This window comes from Chelon labrosus, assembly GCF_963514085.1.
Source record: "Chelon labrosus genome assembly, chromosome: 12".
Lineage (NCBI taxonomy): Eukaryota > Metazoa > Chordata > Actinopteri > Mugiliformes > Mugilidae > Chelon > Chelon labrosus.
The window spans coordinates 10,260,696-10,276,397 of record NC_140345.1 but is presented as its reverse complement, the minus strand read 5'-3'; the positions used below and the strand labels follow the sequence as shown (position 1 = coordinate 10,276,397).

General features: G+C 41.5%; 1 protein-coding gene across 1 annotated transcript in view; it reads left to right on the top strand.

The window, feature by feature from the left end:
• Positions 1 to 15,702, top strand: part of kcnn3 (potassium intermediate/small conductance calcium-activated channel, subfamily N, member 3) — a gene marked incomplete at its 5' end in the record, with an annotated part of 46,414 nt that overhangs the window by 13,532 nt on the left and 17,180 nt on the right. The window contains 2 exons of the mRNA XM_084556212.1: positions 12,803 to 13,099; positions 14,163 to 14,284. Of these exons, the coding sequence (XP_084412338.1) occupies positions 12,803 to 13,099; positions 14,163 to 14,284 (419 nt within the window). The remainder of the gene's footprint in view (positions 1 to 12,802; positions 13,100 to 14,162; positions 14,285 to 15,702) is intronic.

Sequence of the window (15,702 nt, the reverse complement as noted above, 5' to 3'; positions counted from 1 at the left end):
CGGGGTTTTCATCTGAAGCCATTTGCAATCGATACACATTGACTATTTATGGGAGCCTTGCGGGAATTAGACCCAATGAGTGCCCCCACACCAGCTATTACTTCCACCACCTAAACCACGGAGCCACAGTCATCAATCTAACTACATATTAGTTTAATGTTGTGATATTTTTTTCATTACATCAGAGCTTGGATGTTGCTAGAAATGTCCATTAAAGTTCCTGTGGGTCTGTGATGGGGATTCTGATGCATTCTTCTCTGAGGTTCAGGCTCCCTGTCTGCGAATCAATAACTAGATGGTGATTGCTTATTCACTGTCATACACAGGGACTGATAGACTGGTAATCAGTCAGTAAAAGGCAGCCGCTGTGTATTAAGATTCATGATGAAAAGAGGTCGATTCAGTGTGCACATGTGGTGCATGTGCATTTAAGTGTGTTTGCATTTATGGTAAAGAATTCATTGATAAAAGCGCCCTTCGTTTCTGCTCACAAGTTTGATGTCACATTCACATACGGAGTCAGTCATCCACCCACACGCACTGTGGCTGCTGCACGTGACAGGCACGCTAATACCGACGGGAGACGGAGAGATTGAGAGTAGCTACTGTACGGCCAACAGAGAGAAAAAGAGACAGAGAGAGATAAAATGATCCTCTTTTAATCTACTTGAGGAATAATTCCTCTTGATTAAATGAAGATAGGAGTTTGGGGAGGGTACTGTTAAGGTATGGGTGGCAATCACAGCAGGACGAGAGAGAGGAGGTTGGGATTAAATCCAAAAACAATTTCATTAATAACTTCATTGGGGACGATGATCATTTATTATTAAAGCATTTTGTACTCTAAAGCAGCTGACAGCTTTAAGGCTAATTCTGGTTTACAGGGGCATCACTGTGACAAAAATGTCATCACTAAAATAGCTGGCATTTAGGAACACAGGGACATTGCGGTCATACAGCACTGAGCACACCTTACATATTGGTAATAATTCATCATTGCACATGCATACAGTGTATACCTACAACTAAAGGCTGATCAGAGTTGTAATAATAATAATAATTTTGCTGTTCATATCTTTTCCAAACATATTTGGTTGACCGGACTACTTTTAGAAATGTTCTAGCTAGTTTCATCTTTGTAGGAGTTGTAGGAATGACAGCCAGTAAATGATCTAGTGTATAAAAGGGGTGGCAGAAACAGTGCAGTATTGACATATCATCTGTTTTTCAGGTAATATTGGATGAACTTGTTCACAAACAGCAAACCTGCAGCAGATATGAAGCAACATTAGCATTCACTTGGTGTGGTGTTGACCTCATCAGCAATCGTAACTGAACCTGAACTAAGAAACCCTCATACTGAAAAAATCATAACGATATGTACACATACACAAATAACTACAATGCAGCTTCGGATATATCTAGATGAGGTTTTATGAAAATAGTTTAATATATTGCTGATAAATCGTCAGCTTATGACCTAGAACGGCGTGTGCTCAGAATGTGTAGAGTTCAACATGGCTGAAACTGTCAGTGTCTTGAAGCCGCCAAGGCTAACCATTTAACAAGCTAACGTGTGGCATGCAACATAAGGTATGAAATGCAAAGCCCTATTAAAAACTTGAGAAAACAATATACAATATATACAAACAATATACATACCTTAAAAATGTGAAGAAATATTCTTTACCACTAAATAACCACTCAAATATGAACTTCCATGACTGCTGCCATTGTGGATACTTCAAAATGGGGCAGCATGTCTTGGCAGCGATTAACAAACACTGTTTCTGATAAAATGAATGTTGCCTTCAAATGGGGTTGTGATTACCGTGATCACAAGAAAATTCCTCACGAGTGGCCTCCTCTTGACCGTGTAAATGGAAATTTTCGTTGTTGCTGCTTACAGAGGTTTCCAGAACTGGCAGAGGTGGATGGTAAGTTAAGTTACCTGAGCGTTCGCTTGCTAAACGGTTAGGCTTTTTCGGCTACTAGATGTCAACAGCTGGCCATCAGCTGATGCTACCACTTGAACGGCAAAAATGTATTTACAGGACCTCCCATGTTGTAACCTCAAGTCACACGATAAATTTCACGGCAGCACAAGACTTTTCTCTTTCATGATCCGCTTTGTTCATGGGCCAGTTGCAAATGTTTTACGTGGGATGTTTTACGTGGGATGTTGGGATTGTCTTTCTAAAAAACAGTCGCCTGCTGCCACTTTCAAAGGCCTCGTGTGATAGTAGTGAACCAAAAAAGCTGATGAAATATTGATTATGTTATTTGGAGGTTTTGTTTAGATTCAGAATAACACCAAATCTAACTAATTAATTTCATATATAGAAATGCAGAAACAATATTTGAGTCACAGTTGAATACATTGTTCTGTACATGCATGCCAAACGGCCTTCTTTCGGGAAACCACCTGAAACCAGACTCATTTCATGACATACATGCCAGTTATCTCACCTGCCTGCTAGTGCCAAGCCTGTTTGCCTCTATGCATGAGCGGCACATAATGCACCTATTTATCTCTGTGTTTTATTGTTGGATGGCACAAAACACACACACACACACACACACACACACACACACACATACACACACTTATGAGAAGTAATGTTGTGCGAAATGAAAGGTATTGTTCAACCAAGATCTCATTCTCAGATTATGACACACTCTGCCGGAGCATGTTGTCCAGCATGTAACAGGATATTGCACATACAAAAATTACTCATCAACTCACAAACCCATATACACTGTGCATATACATTGGAGAGGCAGCGTCGCTTGAGATCAGAATGATGTCATATTGGGTTTAGCTGGTATTTAACCACCGTCCTCTCTCTCTTTCTCTGATGTACTTTTCTCTCTCCCTTCTCAAATCTTTTATCCCCCAGTACTTTTTGTTTACCACCACCCGTATGCTTCTCTTTGTCTTTCCTTCTCCCGTCTTTCTCCTCCCGCCTCTCCTATCATTATCAGATTAAGTCTATCTCCCTTCTCCTCCTTTGAGCCTCAATTCAATTTTGTCGTTCAGTTTCCATCCTTTCTTCCTGAGTCTTCTCTTCCCTTGTTAGACAACATTCAACTTCTCACCTATTCGCCCTTTCCTGTTGCACTTTAACACTCATCTGCATTTCTCTCCCTCTAAAAACCACTCCGCACTTTCCTTTCAGCCTTTTACCATGTCCCCTTTTCACACCATGTTTTTATGCTGTTGTCCTCTCTCATTTTTCTTCTCTGTCTTCCTCTTTTGGAAGCTTCTCTCCTCTTCCTTCTCTCTCTCCAACTTCACTGTCTTGTCTAATCTGTCAGGACGCAGCCCAAACTAATTGTGCTCAGCAGGGAGCAAGGGAAAACAATCCATCTTGACTACAGTGTAATTCATTGGTAATCGTCACAGATTACAAATATTTCCCTTATTCACTGCCACCATTTGAGCTCTTATCTACGGACAGTAATAATCTTGTTAGGGAAAAGCAATAATTAAACCAAATGGGAACGTAAACATGTGTCAAGGCCGGATTAACAACCGGACACAGCAGGTAATTGTGCAGAGGCCCCAAAAGCCCTGAGTTTACTCCATACGTTAGAGTCTACTTATTCTGATTAATGGTGAAGTTGTTATAAATGCTTGTTATCACTGCTTGAAATGCAATAGCAGCTATGACAGGTATTACATCTTGTGGTTGTTGCTTTCCCGGGTGAAAATGTAGTTTTAAGACTATAATTATTTTAGGACATATTGCAATGATCATTTGTTGTGTTTTCTGCATTGTTTCTTTCTTTTTCTTTCTTCCTTACAGTGTGTGAATTAATTACCACACAGATGCCAACAAATATTTCCACAATCAGTATCTGTCAATTCTTTAATGGTCCAACAACCACAAGCTTACCATTAAAGTAAACAAGGGGAATATATATACAGGATTTTTCATATTTTAGATGCTTGAGCGAGCATTTTTATTATCTAATGACTTCCTTGTCAGTCGTCTAATGGATTAACAGTCTCGATTTCAGAGTGCTAGTTGGTTTTCAGGGTGCCCGGGGAAATAATGAAACTGTCATGTGGCGGTAAATATGTGCCCAAGATGAAAATTTTACCCTTGGGCGCTCCTAGGAGGTAAATCCATCCATGACATGGAGCAAAAGTGTCTGTGTTTCGAAAGGTTTTGTCATTCTGGCATTGCAGTGAGAAGTGACAGGGCAAAGAGACAAGGAGCTGACATGAGAAATGTTTGATTCAAAGTGAGAAATATTGCAGTTTTGCGCTCAGTCAGCCGAGCTTCACTGACATGACGCTGGGTTTGTTTCTTTAATTTCTTATACAGAAAACTAGAAACGCTTACCTCGATTGTTCTCACGTATTTCAATGAGTAAATAAACTTCAGGTGCCCCTCTTTAAACTTTCAGCAAGACAGAGTTCTAACTAGCGTAAAGATGCTAATGCATACTCATTTCCTCTGATGTGTATTATTCTATAGTGTTGCTGAAAGTCAGTTTTACGCAAGATGTTTGCAGAATCTATGTGGTTAAACTCGCTTTCAGATAATATGTAGTGGAGAACAACTGCCGCTAAAATGCCCCAGACTTAAAAGTACACTCTGTAATTTGTTGCCAGTACTGGGGTTATCTTTGCATCTGTAGAGTTGGGCTGTAAACATGCACTCACTTGCCAAAACATTAGGTACATTAATGGAAAAAATATGCATACTAAAACAGTCCAGCACTAAATCCCCATTCATGACTGTTATAATGTTCAGTTTATGTGTGAATATGTAATTCAACTGTAGATTGATTATTTTGGAGGATGTAGTTTGGGGTGTTGAAGTGTTTCCGTTATTTAGCCTGGCTCACTGACTAAAATAGGGTCGTCAAAATAATAGAAACACGTGTCGGTACAACATAATGCCATTCAACAGTGCCACAAAGCACAGCCTCCAAAATGAAAACACATCCATCTGAATCAACAGCTCAATGTCAAATGCTGAACACTATAACCATCATGAAGATTTAAAGCAGGACTGATAGATTATAATGCATTCATTTTCACTGGTGTACCTAATGAAGTGGCCTTTGAGTGTGTATTGTCAAATTCAGATATGTGTAGGAAATTAACACCTGACTGACACGTTATCTGTCTCTCATCTTAAATATATCTATATTCATACGTTTGGCCTGTGCAGGACCTGTGATTTATGCAAAATGTCCCTTGACAAAAAATCTTAAATGGGCCTTTATTGACTGGAAAATCTGCACTACTTCAGTGGCTAATGTTGATTTCACTTAGAGCCTAACTCCCTGAAGTCAGCCAGCAGGAGTTAAGTGACATTATGCAAACACTACTGGCCCATTTTTGGGTGAGCTAATTATATCTTAGCTCATATTGAACTGAATACGAAAGGGTAGTCTTATATGTCACTGTTCACAACACAGGGCGTTTATCCCTTACTGGTCAGGCCTCTTTATGAATGACTAGGGACTGAAATTAAGAATATATACATGACATATTAGTTTTAGATCGGTTAAACAGCAAGCCAGGGCATAGCTTATGTACAATACTGCTTACATAAATGTCTATTTACAATTCATGACAGATTTCATCAGATGAAATAAAGCTTTGAACGATTAAAGGTGCCTTGATGATAATGATGAGGGTGTTATAATAAAACCCAAAGATTACTGAAATGCTGATACTGTTGGAGAATTCTTAAAGTGGAACAGCGATTAAAATCCGACACACCGTTCTTGCGTTTGTTCCAAAATAAGACTCCTCTCTGTCCTGATAATGTCCTGGCGAAAGTGTGCAGTTCTCTGGTGCTTGCTCAGGTGGTTATTGGTGTCTCTCGTCTGGTATTTCCAGCTCTGCTCTGTGATTTGCATAAAAGCACAAGATTGGACTGCAAACGGCCATCAGACCCTGATGGCTCTGGCGTGGTGAAAAAGTGATGACATTTTACGTGAAAGCAGCCTGGAATAAATGAATTCAGGTTTTAAAAGCACAGCTTGTTCCTACACATCTACAAACGTACTTCCATTCAGTCCAGACATCCACAGTGTAGGGTTGCATAAAGATATTTTGTGTTTTATTAGTTTTTTTTAAGATTTCTTTAAAAAATAATTGCAACAGATTTAACTGAACTCGTAGCTTTAATGTTTGTCTGCGTCTGTTTAGCTCTTGGTTAGAGCTGCCTATGTGTGAAGAAAGTTAAAAGTATAAAGTTCCAGAGGAAGCTGTGTGAAGTTTGATAATTTACCTAAAGTGATGTAATATAATTTAAAAGTAAAGATTAGTTGAAACAGCACTAAGAATAAAATTAATGGATTTGGGAATCAGGAAAAGTATTTTCAAGTGCATTTTACTGTATTAAGGAACATTTAATTATACCCAAGGGACATAGTGTAAACATTGTAATGGGAGGAACCCCTATAAACAGATACGGTGCATCATCCGGTCCGTGATTTCCAGCGGTGTTTTTCTCACCTCTGGATTATTTCACTTCATATTTCTATTGTGTAAATTCCCCAGCAAGAAGAACCTCTGTTGTTACTGTCACAATTGGATTAACTTGAACGTGTTACCATGGCAACACCGGCACGTGTCAAATCATTTTTGCATTGTACCTGCCTTAGGAATTAGTTTGAGAGTTTCCTTGCACGTGTCATTTTTACACAGTTTTAACGTCGTAACTGAATTTTGGAGAGAGCTGAGTTACACTTGCTCCCCCGTAGACTTGGTCAGTGAACTGAGCACTGAGTGACAGGTAAATACACTCATTTGCAATAACATTAGGTGCACTAGTGAGAACAAATGCATTCCAGTGTAACAATCCTGCACCAAATCCTCCTTCATGACTGTTGTGATGTTCACTTTATGATGAAACGGCGGGGTTATGTTGGTCATTTTGGAGGATGTAGTTTGTGGTGCTGTTAAACTGTACTGAATTAAACACAAAAGCATTTCTGTTATTTAGCCTAGCTCACTGACCAAAATAGAGTTGTCAAAATAATAAAAACTTGTGTCAGCACAATACAATACAATTTAATAGTGCTACAAACCAGAGCCCCCAAAATGAAAACACAGTTAAATCAATATCTCGCTCAGTTATTTGAAATAAATGTCAAATACCATAACCTTCATGAACCTTTGGTTATACTAGAATGCCGTCATTTTCACTAGTGTACCTCATAAAGTGGTCGGTGAGTATATATCAAGCTGCTTAAAGGGGACCTACTGTTTTTTTACAACCTGGACCTTATTTCTGGCGTAAAATAAGATCATTTAGTCACCCTTATAACTTTTGTGTAATTTGTTCCTTCGGGAGATAATTAGATCAGTCGACTTGTTTACCTGTAATTTGCTACTGCTAGTTTTTTGCGACATAGCTGAATATTCTTCTGATTGTGAGGTTGTGAACGAACCATAGCAGTAGCAAATTACAGGTAAACAAGCTGACCGGGTGCGCAAGGTGCTCAGAGACGACATCATCCAGGTCAGAAGACATCATCCGGGGTCTGTAGGTCAATCTACAGATCCCAGATGATGATAACAGGTAACTCCAGACTCAACGGGGAATAGCACTAGCGTAAGATAACAAAATATTGGTGAAACGAACGAGTTTCGCGGCAGATAATGCGTTATTTAGAGGCTGCTTTTCGGTGCCCCAGTCACTCCCACTACATGGATATACGCTGATCTAATTATCTCCCGAAGGAATACAAATTACACAAAAGTTATATGGGTGAGTAAACGACTGTATTTTATGCCAGAAATAAGGTCCAGGTTGTAAAAACCAGTAGTTCCCCTTTAAGTCTGCAACATCAAAATCAGTATTGTCAGATTTTGTAATCAAGGTTTCATCACTATCCTTGGCGACATGTTTCTATGGTGAATCACTTCTATCTTTGACCACACTGCTTCTTTGTTCTTCTACTTTGCAGCGACATTTAGACAACTTCCAAACATGCACAGACTATTATTGCACTAATATTATTTGGTTTTTACCAGCGATTGTTATCACGGAGACATTTTGAGAGTGCTGTGATTGACGGTCCAATCTGTGCAACCGCACACCATTAGTCTGAGTTAACAGTGAGTCCAATAGACTGAGATTGGTCAGAAATAATGGAGACTGATGACTGATATATCAGTGGTCTAGCCAGTGATGGATCAAGAAAAAATACATATCATTTCAGCTGTTATTATGAATCACGGTTCCAAAGTGGCCTTTTGGACGATCTGAAAGATGATTCAAACGGCCAAGATCAGACAAGGCCAAAATGGTTGGTAAGAAAACTACTAAAAAGTGATATTTCGGAAGCTTGCACCATCTCCCATGTGTTTCATGTAGCCTCCAGGGACGTCCATGTGTGTTCATGTATTTGAAGCTCTGGTCTGTTGCATGACTCACTAATATGCCAGCTCACCAGTGGCCTTCCTTTCTTTATGCACACGCACAAAAACTTTTACATGCCCAGCAACAAGAAAAACACTACTCTAAATCAAAAGGAGTCGTTTTAGCTCATAAACTGGAAAATAAATCCAGACTTGAAAGGCAAAAAATTGAATTGTTGTTGAAATTAATCAAATAGAAAATCTAAGAGTGTGTGTGAGAAAGGGATGTTTCTCTGGTCCATTAGTGCACTTTAAGCATTAGGGAACTGTGTTATTCAGTTACTTTTGGAGAATTTCAGAAGCAATCCATTGATTAAGGAGACACAAGCTTGGCACTCACAGACACTCACAGGCAGGAAAGATGGCATTGGGATAATAAAGTGAGCGGTAACCTTCCAAAAGGGTTGTCTCATCTGATTTAAACTGCAATCCCAAGATATGTAATACTTGGGTGGTCATTTCATGAATGTCATGTCCTATGGACTCTACCTAATGTACGTCTGCACTGGGAACTATAATGGAAGAGAAAACAGGAGTGAGGTAAACCACGGCGTCTTCTTCAGACTCTGAATACGAAAGAAGCCCTCGCTTACTTCCAAGAAATTTTAATTTATCAGATGCTATTTGTGGCTCGCCAGCCTGCGGCCATTTTTAGTGAAGCCGTTTGTCTTTCATATTTGCGCTAAATGAAGGAAATTCCTGGTCTCAAGACACCACTGGTGGAATCCTCTGTTCACTCTCTCCCGGTTGCTGTTTTTAGACTTTCTTACGGCAAACTAGGCAGCATTGCACACGCACACACCTCAAATGTGAACCTTTCCTCATTTCTCACGCTTTCCAACACTTCCTTTTCACTTCAATGAACCCTCTCCCCTTCCTTTTCTTATTCGGCTGCATAGAAACAGCCACAGGGGTGTTCCCTCAGAGCTGCAATTACAGTCAGGGAAAGCGCGTTATCCTCTCTGAATATTCACATATATCAGGGCGTGTGAATCTGTGCTTGTGAGTGTTTGGCTCGCCCCACTTATTTTCTTCCTCTTCCAGGGATTTCCATGCTGTAGGACCTAGACATTCCCCAGAGTTGTTTTTATGTGTGTAAAAGTATGTGTGCATGCTTTTCAGCGTTGTCACAGTCTCCTTCAGTGATTATGGCAGTCTCTGTCCCAGACTGAGGTTTATTCTCTGTTCCTCCCGTGGGAAATGGAGACTTGAGTCTGATTTGCATGCATCAACCTCTTCTTTAGAGCCTGTGCTGCATTTGACAGGATCGTCCGGATGTGTATGCGTGCATGTGTGTGCGTGCATGCGTGCAAAAGTGTCCCTGCGTCTTGCCAGCACTGCTCAAGGTTCCGTCATGAGAGACATCTGCAATCAGGGAGTTAACCCGATTTACAAAAGGTATGATGGCCGCGGGGGGATCAAGAGGCATGCATGGATGGATGGATGGATGGATGGATGACAGAGGAGGAAAGATGGAAGGGTCACAAGGTCCACCAGCAGGTCGCAGATGTAGCGCTCGGAGCATGTGGGGGGGGTGCTTGAGGTGGAGACTGTCCTTTCAGACCTCACACCTTCACCTGTGAGACCTCAGTCTATCTTTAGTGCTGCCATTTTCACACATTTCTCCTCTTCCTTTTGGGCTCCCTCTGCTCCTGCTGGGTTTCTATTTGTTTTTTCTCTCATACTTTGCCCTCCTTCTGTCTTGTCTGCTGTCAGTTGCTTTTCCTTGTCCCTTGCTCTCTGCCCTGTAATGCCACAGTTCGTTAAAATTTATAAAATATAAAAGACCCCTTTTTTATTTCTCCATGATTTTGTTTATTTTTCTTTATGTCCAAGGCTATTTAACTGTTCTCTGACATTTTCTCTGTGTATCTCCTGATAGAGACAAACATATAGACAGCCCCTACCTACTTTGACTTTTCCACCCCCGTCCTCCCTCATCCTCTCTCTCTCTCCCTCTCTCTCTCTCTCTGTGTCCTGGTCATGCAGGGCAGTGGCACTCACTCACTCCCATTGACAGATTACTTTCCTAATGGAATTTAATTATTTATCTCTTCCTCATGGCGATTTAGCCAGGAAAAGACCGACAGCAGGAGTGTGCGGGAGGACAGGAGGAGAGGGCGGAGGGAAGAGGAAGGGAGAGGAGCTCATTTCCCCCAGTGGCAAGAAACTGGATCACCTCCGCTTTGATTTGGAGAAATGTCATTCAGCAATAGAAGGAACGGGAGTGAAGGATGATGGAAGGAGGAAAACAGAGATGTAGATGGAGAAAGACAGGCAGACACGCACTGGAAAAAAAAAGAAGAACGAACGGCGACAGGTTTCTGGACCAAAAAGTTATCTTTCTGAAGGTGTGAATGAATGTACACGACTTTTAGTGCATGACAAACACACAGAAACAAGTTAATGTCACATAGACTTACACTGGAGACATGACTATCCATACCTGACTCCAGTCATAACCCTAACTTAAGCCAATGCACAAGTCTGAACCCTGAGATTCAGTGGTTTAACTTGTATAAACCACTTTTTTGTCTCCGACTGGGAGGTGAGTCTCCTTAACGTGACGGTGTGAATGGATTTTTTTTCACCAAAATGTGAGCAGTCACACGCGGGTAAACCTTTTCAAATTTCTGCAGAGAACATGAGTGTTAGACAACCTGTCTGTGCTTTCTTCTCCGTACCTCTTCGCTCACCGTCGAACACACCTCAGTCTTTTTTCTTGTATCTCCTTTTCCTCCCATCTTGCCGAGTCTCTCCACTTTCTCTCTTTTTGACTCTCTCTGCCTCTCTCTCTCTCTCTCTCTCTCTCTCTCTCTCTTTCTCTCTCTCTCTCACTGGGGATCCTAATTAAGCTTGGCTGCTCTTTGATGTTGTCGCCTTGGCAACAGTCACCATGACGAGGCTGGGTCTGCACACTCTCTCCGACTCACTCAGGCTTACACAAATACACACAAGTACAGTACACGCGCATGCACACGTAGACATGCTTTCTGAAATCATTAAAGAATACAGTCACCCTTTGACCCTTGGCTCAAATGATAGCTTACACTGTGACAAAGGTGCGTGTGTGTGTTAGTCACGTACACATGTGAGTGTGCACACATGTACTCAACGTGTGTGCACACAGATGCAACAACAGCAGAACAAGGAAAACACAAACCACCCTGCCGTGCTTGATATAGATAATGATGTACTCTGCAGCGTGTGTAGCCATAGGTGGCTGAGGAAGTGCTTCAGTCCGGTTTCTCTGTGACAGTGACCAGTTGGCTGTGACAGAGCTGCCGTGGCCGCTTGCTCTGACGTTTGACCTGTTCTTGTATTTGTTTTCTTTTCCTAAATAAATGTTTGTGTGGGCTAAAAGCCCTTGAGATGAATCATGTGGTAAAGAGCAATTGTTAGCACTGGCAGTTTCTCCGGGCAGTACAGCATCTGGTAAACTCAGCTGATTTACAGCAGGGGAGTTCCTCATTTCTTTCCCTGTGCCCCGACCTTTCTGTTTAGTCTCCCTTTCACTCGCTGCTGCTCTTTCTCTTTCTCTCAAGCTATTTTAGTTCACTTTAAGAAGTAAAACAGCATGTTTCTATTGCACACCAACATGCTTTAGAAATATTTCACAATTGTTCTTGATTTTTGTGATGCATTTGCCTCGGGTTAACAAAGTAAGCCCTCTTAAAATGTCTGAATAAGGGGGATGTTTTTGCAGTGCTTTCCTCTCCCTGATATTTCCTCGCTCCTATCTTTGTCTCTTCATTTCCTCTGTACTTCATCTATCTCTTTCCACTGCCTGCTCCTCTCATCAACCCCGCCACCTCCTGCCCCACCCGCAGCTTCTGCCAGCACAGCTTGGAGGAGGGCTCCCGTAATAAAACCCTGCTCTTACCACTTCCTTATAATGACCGCTCTGGTGACAATATCAGGAGCAACCACCCCAATTACGAGCACAAAACATCAACATAGGAGGAGGGAAAACTGCAATTAAAAAACATTACTGGGCGTTTGCCCGTGAGACTAACAGTGTAGTGGCCTCTTTTTTTTTTTTAAATAATATTATGATTTGTATAAATGGAAACCTCTTTGCTTAGGAGCCACCGCTCCAGATGACTCAGCATCTTTGATTTCATTTTAGCAAGACGAGAAGAGTTGCAGGTTATATGAAAATGAGCCAAAGCACTGTGAGGAGACTGAATAGATTACTGATTAAATGGATGGTGTTTTGCATCTCAGGAAAGACATTTACTCTGAATTGCTGCTGGTTTCTCTAATCATCATATCAGTCAACTGTACTGATGAGAGGATTGTGTCAGCAGAGAGTGGTGATGAAAAGTTTTCACAGTGGCACGTTAAAAGAAGCGTAACTCCGCTCCTCACTTGACTCTCCTCGTGTCCTTCCTGTCCCTGCAGCTGTTTGTCATCGACAACGGAGCCGACGACTGGCGCATCGCCATGACGATGGAGCGGGTTCTGCTGATCGCCCTGGAGCTGCTGGTGTCTGCGGTGCATCCAGTGCCTGGGGACTTCAAGTTTCAGTGGCGGGCACGGCTGGCCTTCTCATATGCACCGTCGCAGGCCGAGGCTGACCTGGACATGGTGCTGAGCGTGCCCATGTTCCTGCGCCTCTACCTCATTGCCAGAGTCATGCTCCTGCACAGCAAACTCTTCACGGACGCCTCCTCTAGGAGTATAGGCGCCCTCAATAAGGTCAGAAAGGTTTTGTACTTGCAGGTGTGTGTCCGTGCATTCAAAAGTGTGGTTGGCGAAGGTTTAGCTGGAAAGAGGTGAGGGAGTTGTAAAGGTATTAAGGTCAAGAGTCCTCTCATCTGAATTAAATCTGTGTGTGATGTCCCTTTTATCCCTCTATCTTTCTAACCATCTGAAGTCGTTCCTTTCCCTCTGTCATTCTAGTCAGCCTGTTCCTTTTCATATACCAGTTCAAATCCCCTTCCCCTTCTTTTGTTATCGCTGTGTATAGAGACTTAGATGTAAGCTATGGCAGATCTTTCACAATATAATATGAGATGGGAGCGTGAAATGGGAACACGATATTGCATACGGCTCAAATGGGCCATGAAAAGAAAGGGCTAGAATGAGATTGCAATACGAGTGCGGAGAAATGTGTGCAAGTCGTGCCATAAATGATTGGTGCCACTTTCCTAATGACTTTAAATGATAAACATTAATGTAAAATCAGAAAGCAGAGATGTAGCAAGTTAAGGAAATATGCAAACTAGTTGGAGGGGAGGGGGGCGGTGGGGGAGATGGAGCCAATACGAGATGAGTAATTTAGCAAGTTGGGAGTGTAACTGCGAGGTCACTAGTCTAACCCTCGGGCTAGAGTGATGAGAAGAGGAGGTGAAGCTGTCGTTGAAATGCAGCTCTGAAATGACAACTCATTTACCAGCTGCTTTACCCTTCCGAGGCTCAGCCATCAAATAAACGGTCTGCCAGGAGTTGATGGTCTGCCTCTTATTGACAAGTGAGCCACGGATTAAAACTACACTGAAATAGGCCAATTACTCAAAGACACTGTATAGCCGACCCGAGTCAGAGGGCAAGCCCCGATCTTGACTCCAATTACAGTAGAGTTTCTCTGAGTGCTCCAGCTATCAAAAGATGCTCAGAAGACTAATTAGTAAAACATCAAGTCTGAGTGGGGAAACAGTGTACAGGATGAGATTTCCGCCCAGCACAATAATAACTGTGTTCAGTACAGTATCATTTGTCAGCTGTGCTGTACTGATTATGTGTGTTATGTGCATTTTAGGTCCATTTTAACACACGATTTGTAATGAAAACCCTCATGACTATCTGCCCCGGGACGGTGCTGCTGGTCTTCAGCATCTCTCTGTGGATCATCGCTGCCTGGACCGTACGAGTTTGTGAGAGGTCGGTGCCAAAGCTGGTCCCGTTTCTGGTTTTGTCTTTAATTGTGTGTGCGTCAGAGTGTGAATGTTGGGCCGTGATTGGACGATGGGCTCAACTACGCAATGAAATTTAATTGGCAGGAAATTTAATCTGGGACATCTGCGCAACATAATCCATCTTTAGACTTCAGTTTATGAGGCTTTCTCACCAGTTGTACGCTTAATTTGATTCAGTTAGTTGAGTTGTTACTTAATTTGTCAGTTTTTTTCTTTTCTTGTTCTTTACATATTCTAAAACATAGAAATATCAACATGTTAGAGTTCAGGGAAAACCTCAGTTAACAATTTTGCTAATGTTGTTTTGCACACTATGATGTAGTTTAAGCAAACACAAGGACATTAATATGTGATCATCCATCAACAATTATACTTGCCTTTACAATACATTCATAATAAGTAGATATCAAAAATCAGAACGCTGTCAAAAATAATACATATTGAGCCTGAAAGTAAAATCTTGGAAGCAATAGTTTGAAAAGGCTTATTTGTTATCTTGATAAGATGATTTATACCTCTCCTTTCTGTCCTGTGAAGAAAAGGCTACTGCCAGTAGTTGTTCAGCTTAGCTTAGCTAAAGTACCAAAAGCTCTAAAGCTCACTAATAACAATGTTAAATCTCATGTACATGTAATGTACTGTACAAATGTAGCTACAGTATTTATGTGCCGGACTGCTGCGGCCTTGAGCATGTGACTTGTTCAGCATGTGATTACAGCATGAGGAGTCGGTTATAGATGATGCTTCGAGTAGCAACATTAGCATCGTAAATCATGGGAACATTGCTGCTCGGCAGCTGATGGCATCTAAAAGCCACAAAGGCTGACAGTTAATATGTTAGCAGTTAGCACATAATGTAATGTAGGTTACGCGGTGCCATAGTGACATAATGGATGGAATACAAGCGTCCGCCTCAAACATAAGAAATTACAATATTAATTCTGTAACTATTCAAAAAATAATGAATTACCCTCCACCTAAAAATTAACTTCTTCTTCTGTCCTTTCTAAAAACGTCAGCTAACACTTAACAACTCATAGACGCTGAGCTTTCCCAAAAAAATCAACAAGAGGGAGGTATTTATATGGATTCTTCTTGTGAACATGATAAACTGCATCATGTTGCATTTGAAGGCACCATATTTCTTGGCTGGACATAGTGACTCCCTGACGTTACTGTAAGGTTGCCAGGCAACCAGCAGAGACTCTCAGTCATTCAGACAAGAACGTATTTGGATGTAGTTACCTTTGGGCAGAGCCAGGCCGGTTGTTGTTTTGTATGCTAAACTAAGAAGACCTTAGATTTATTTATTCACCAGGCCGATATAAGAGTGGTGTCAGTCTCTAATGCAGAATGTAAATTAAAAAAAAGGATTTTTCAAAA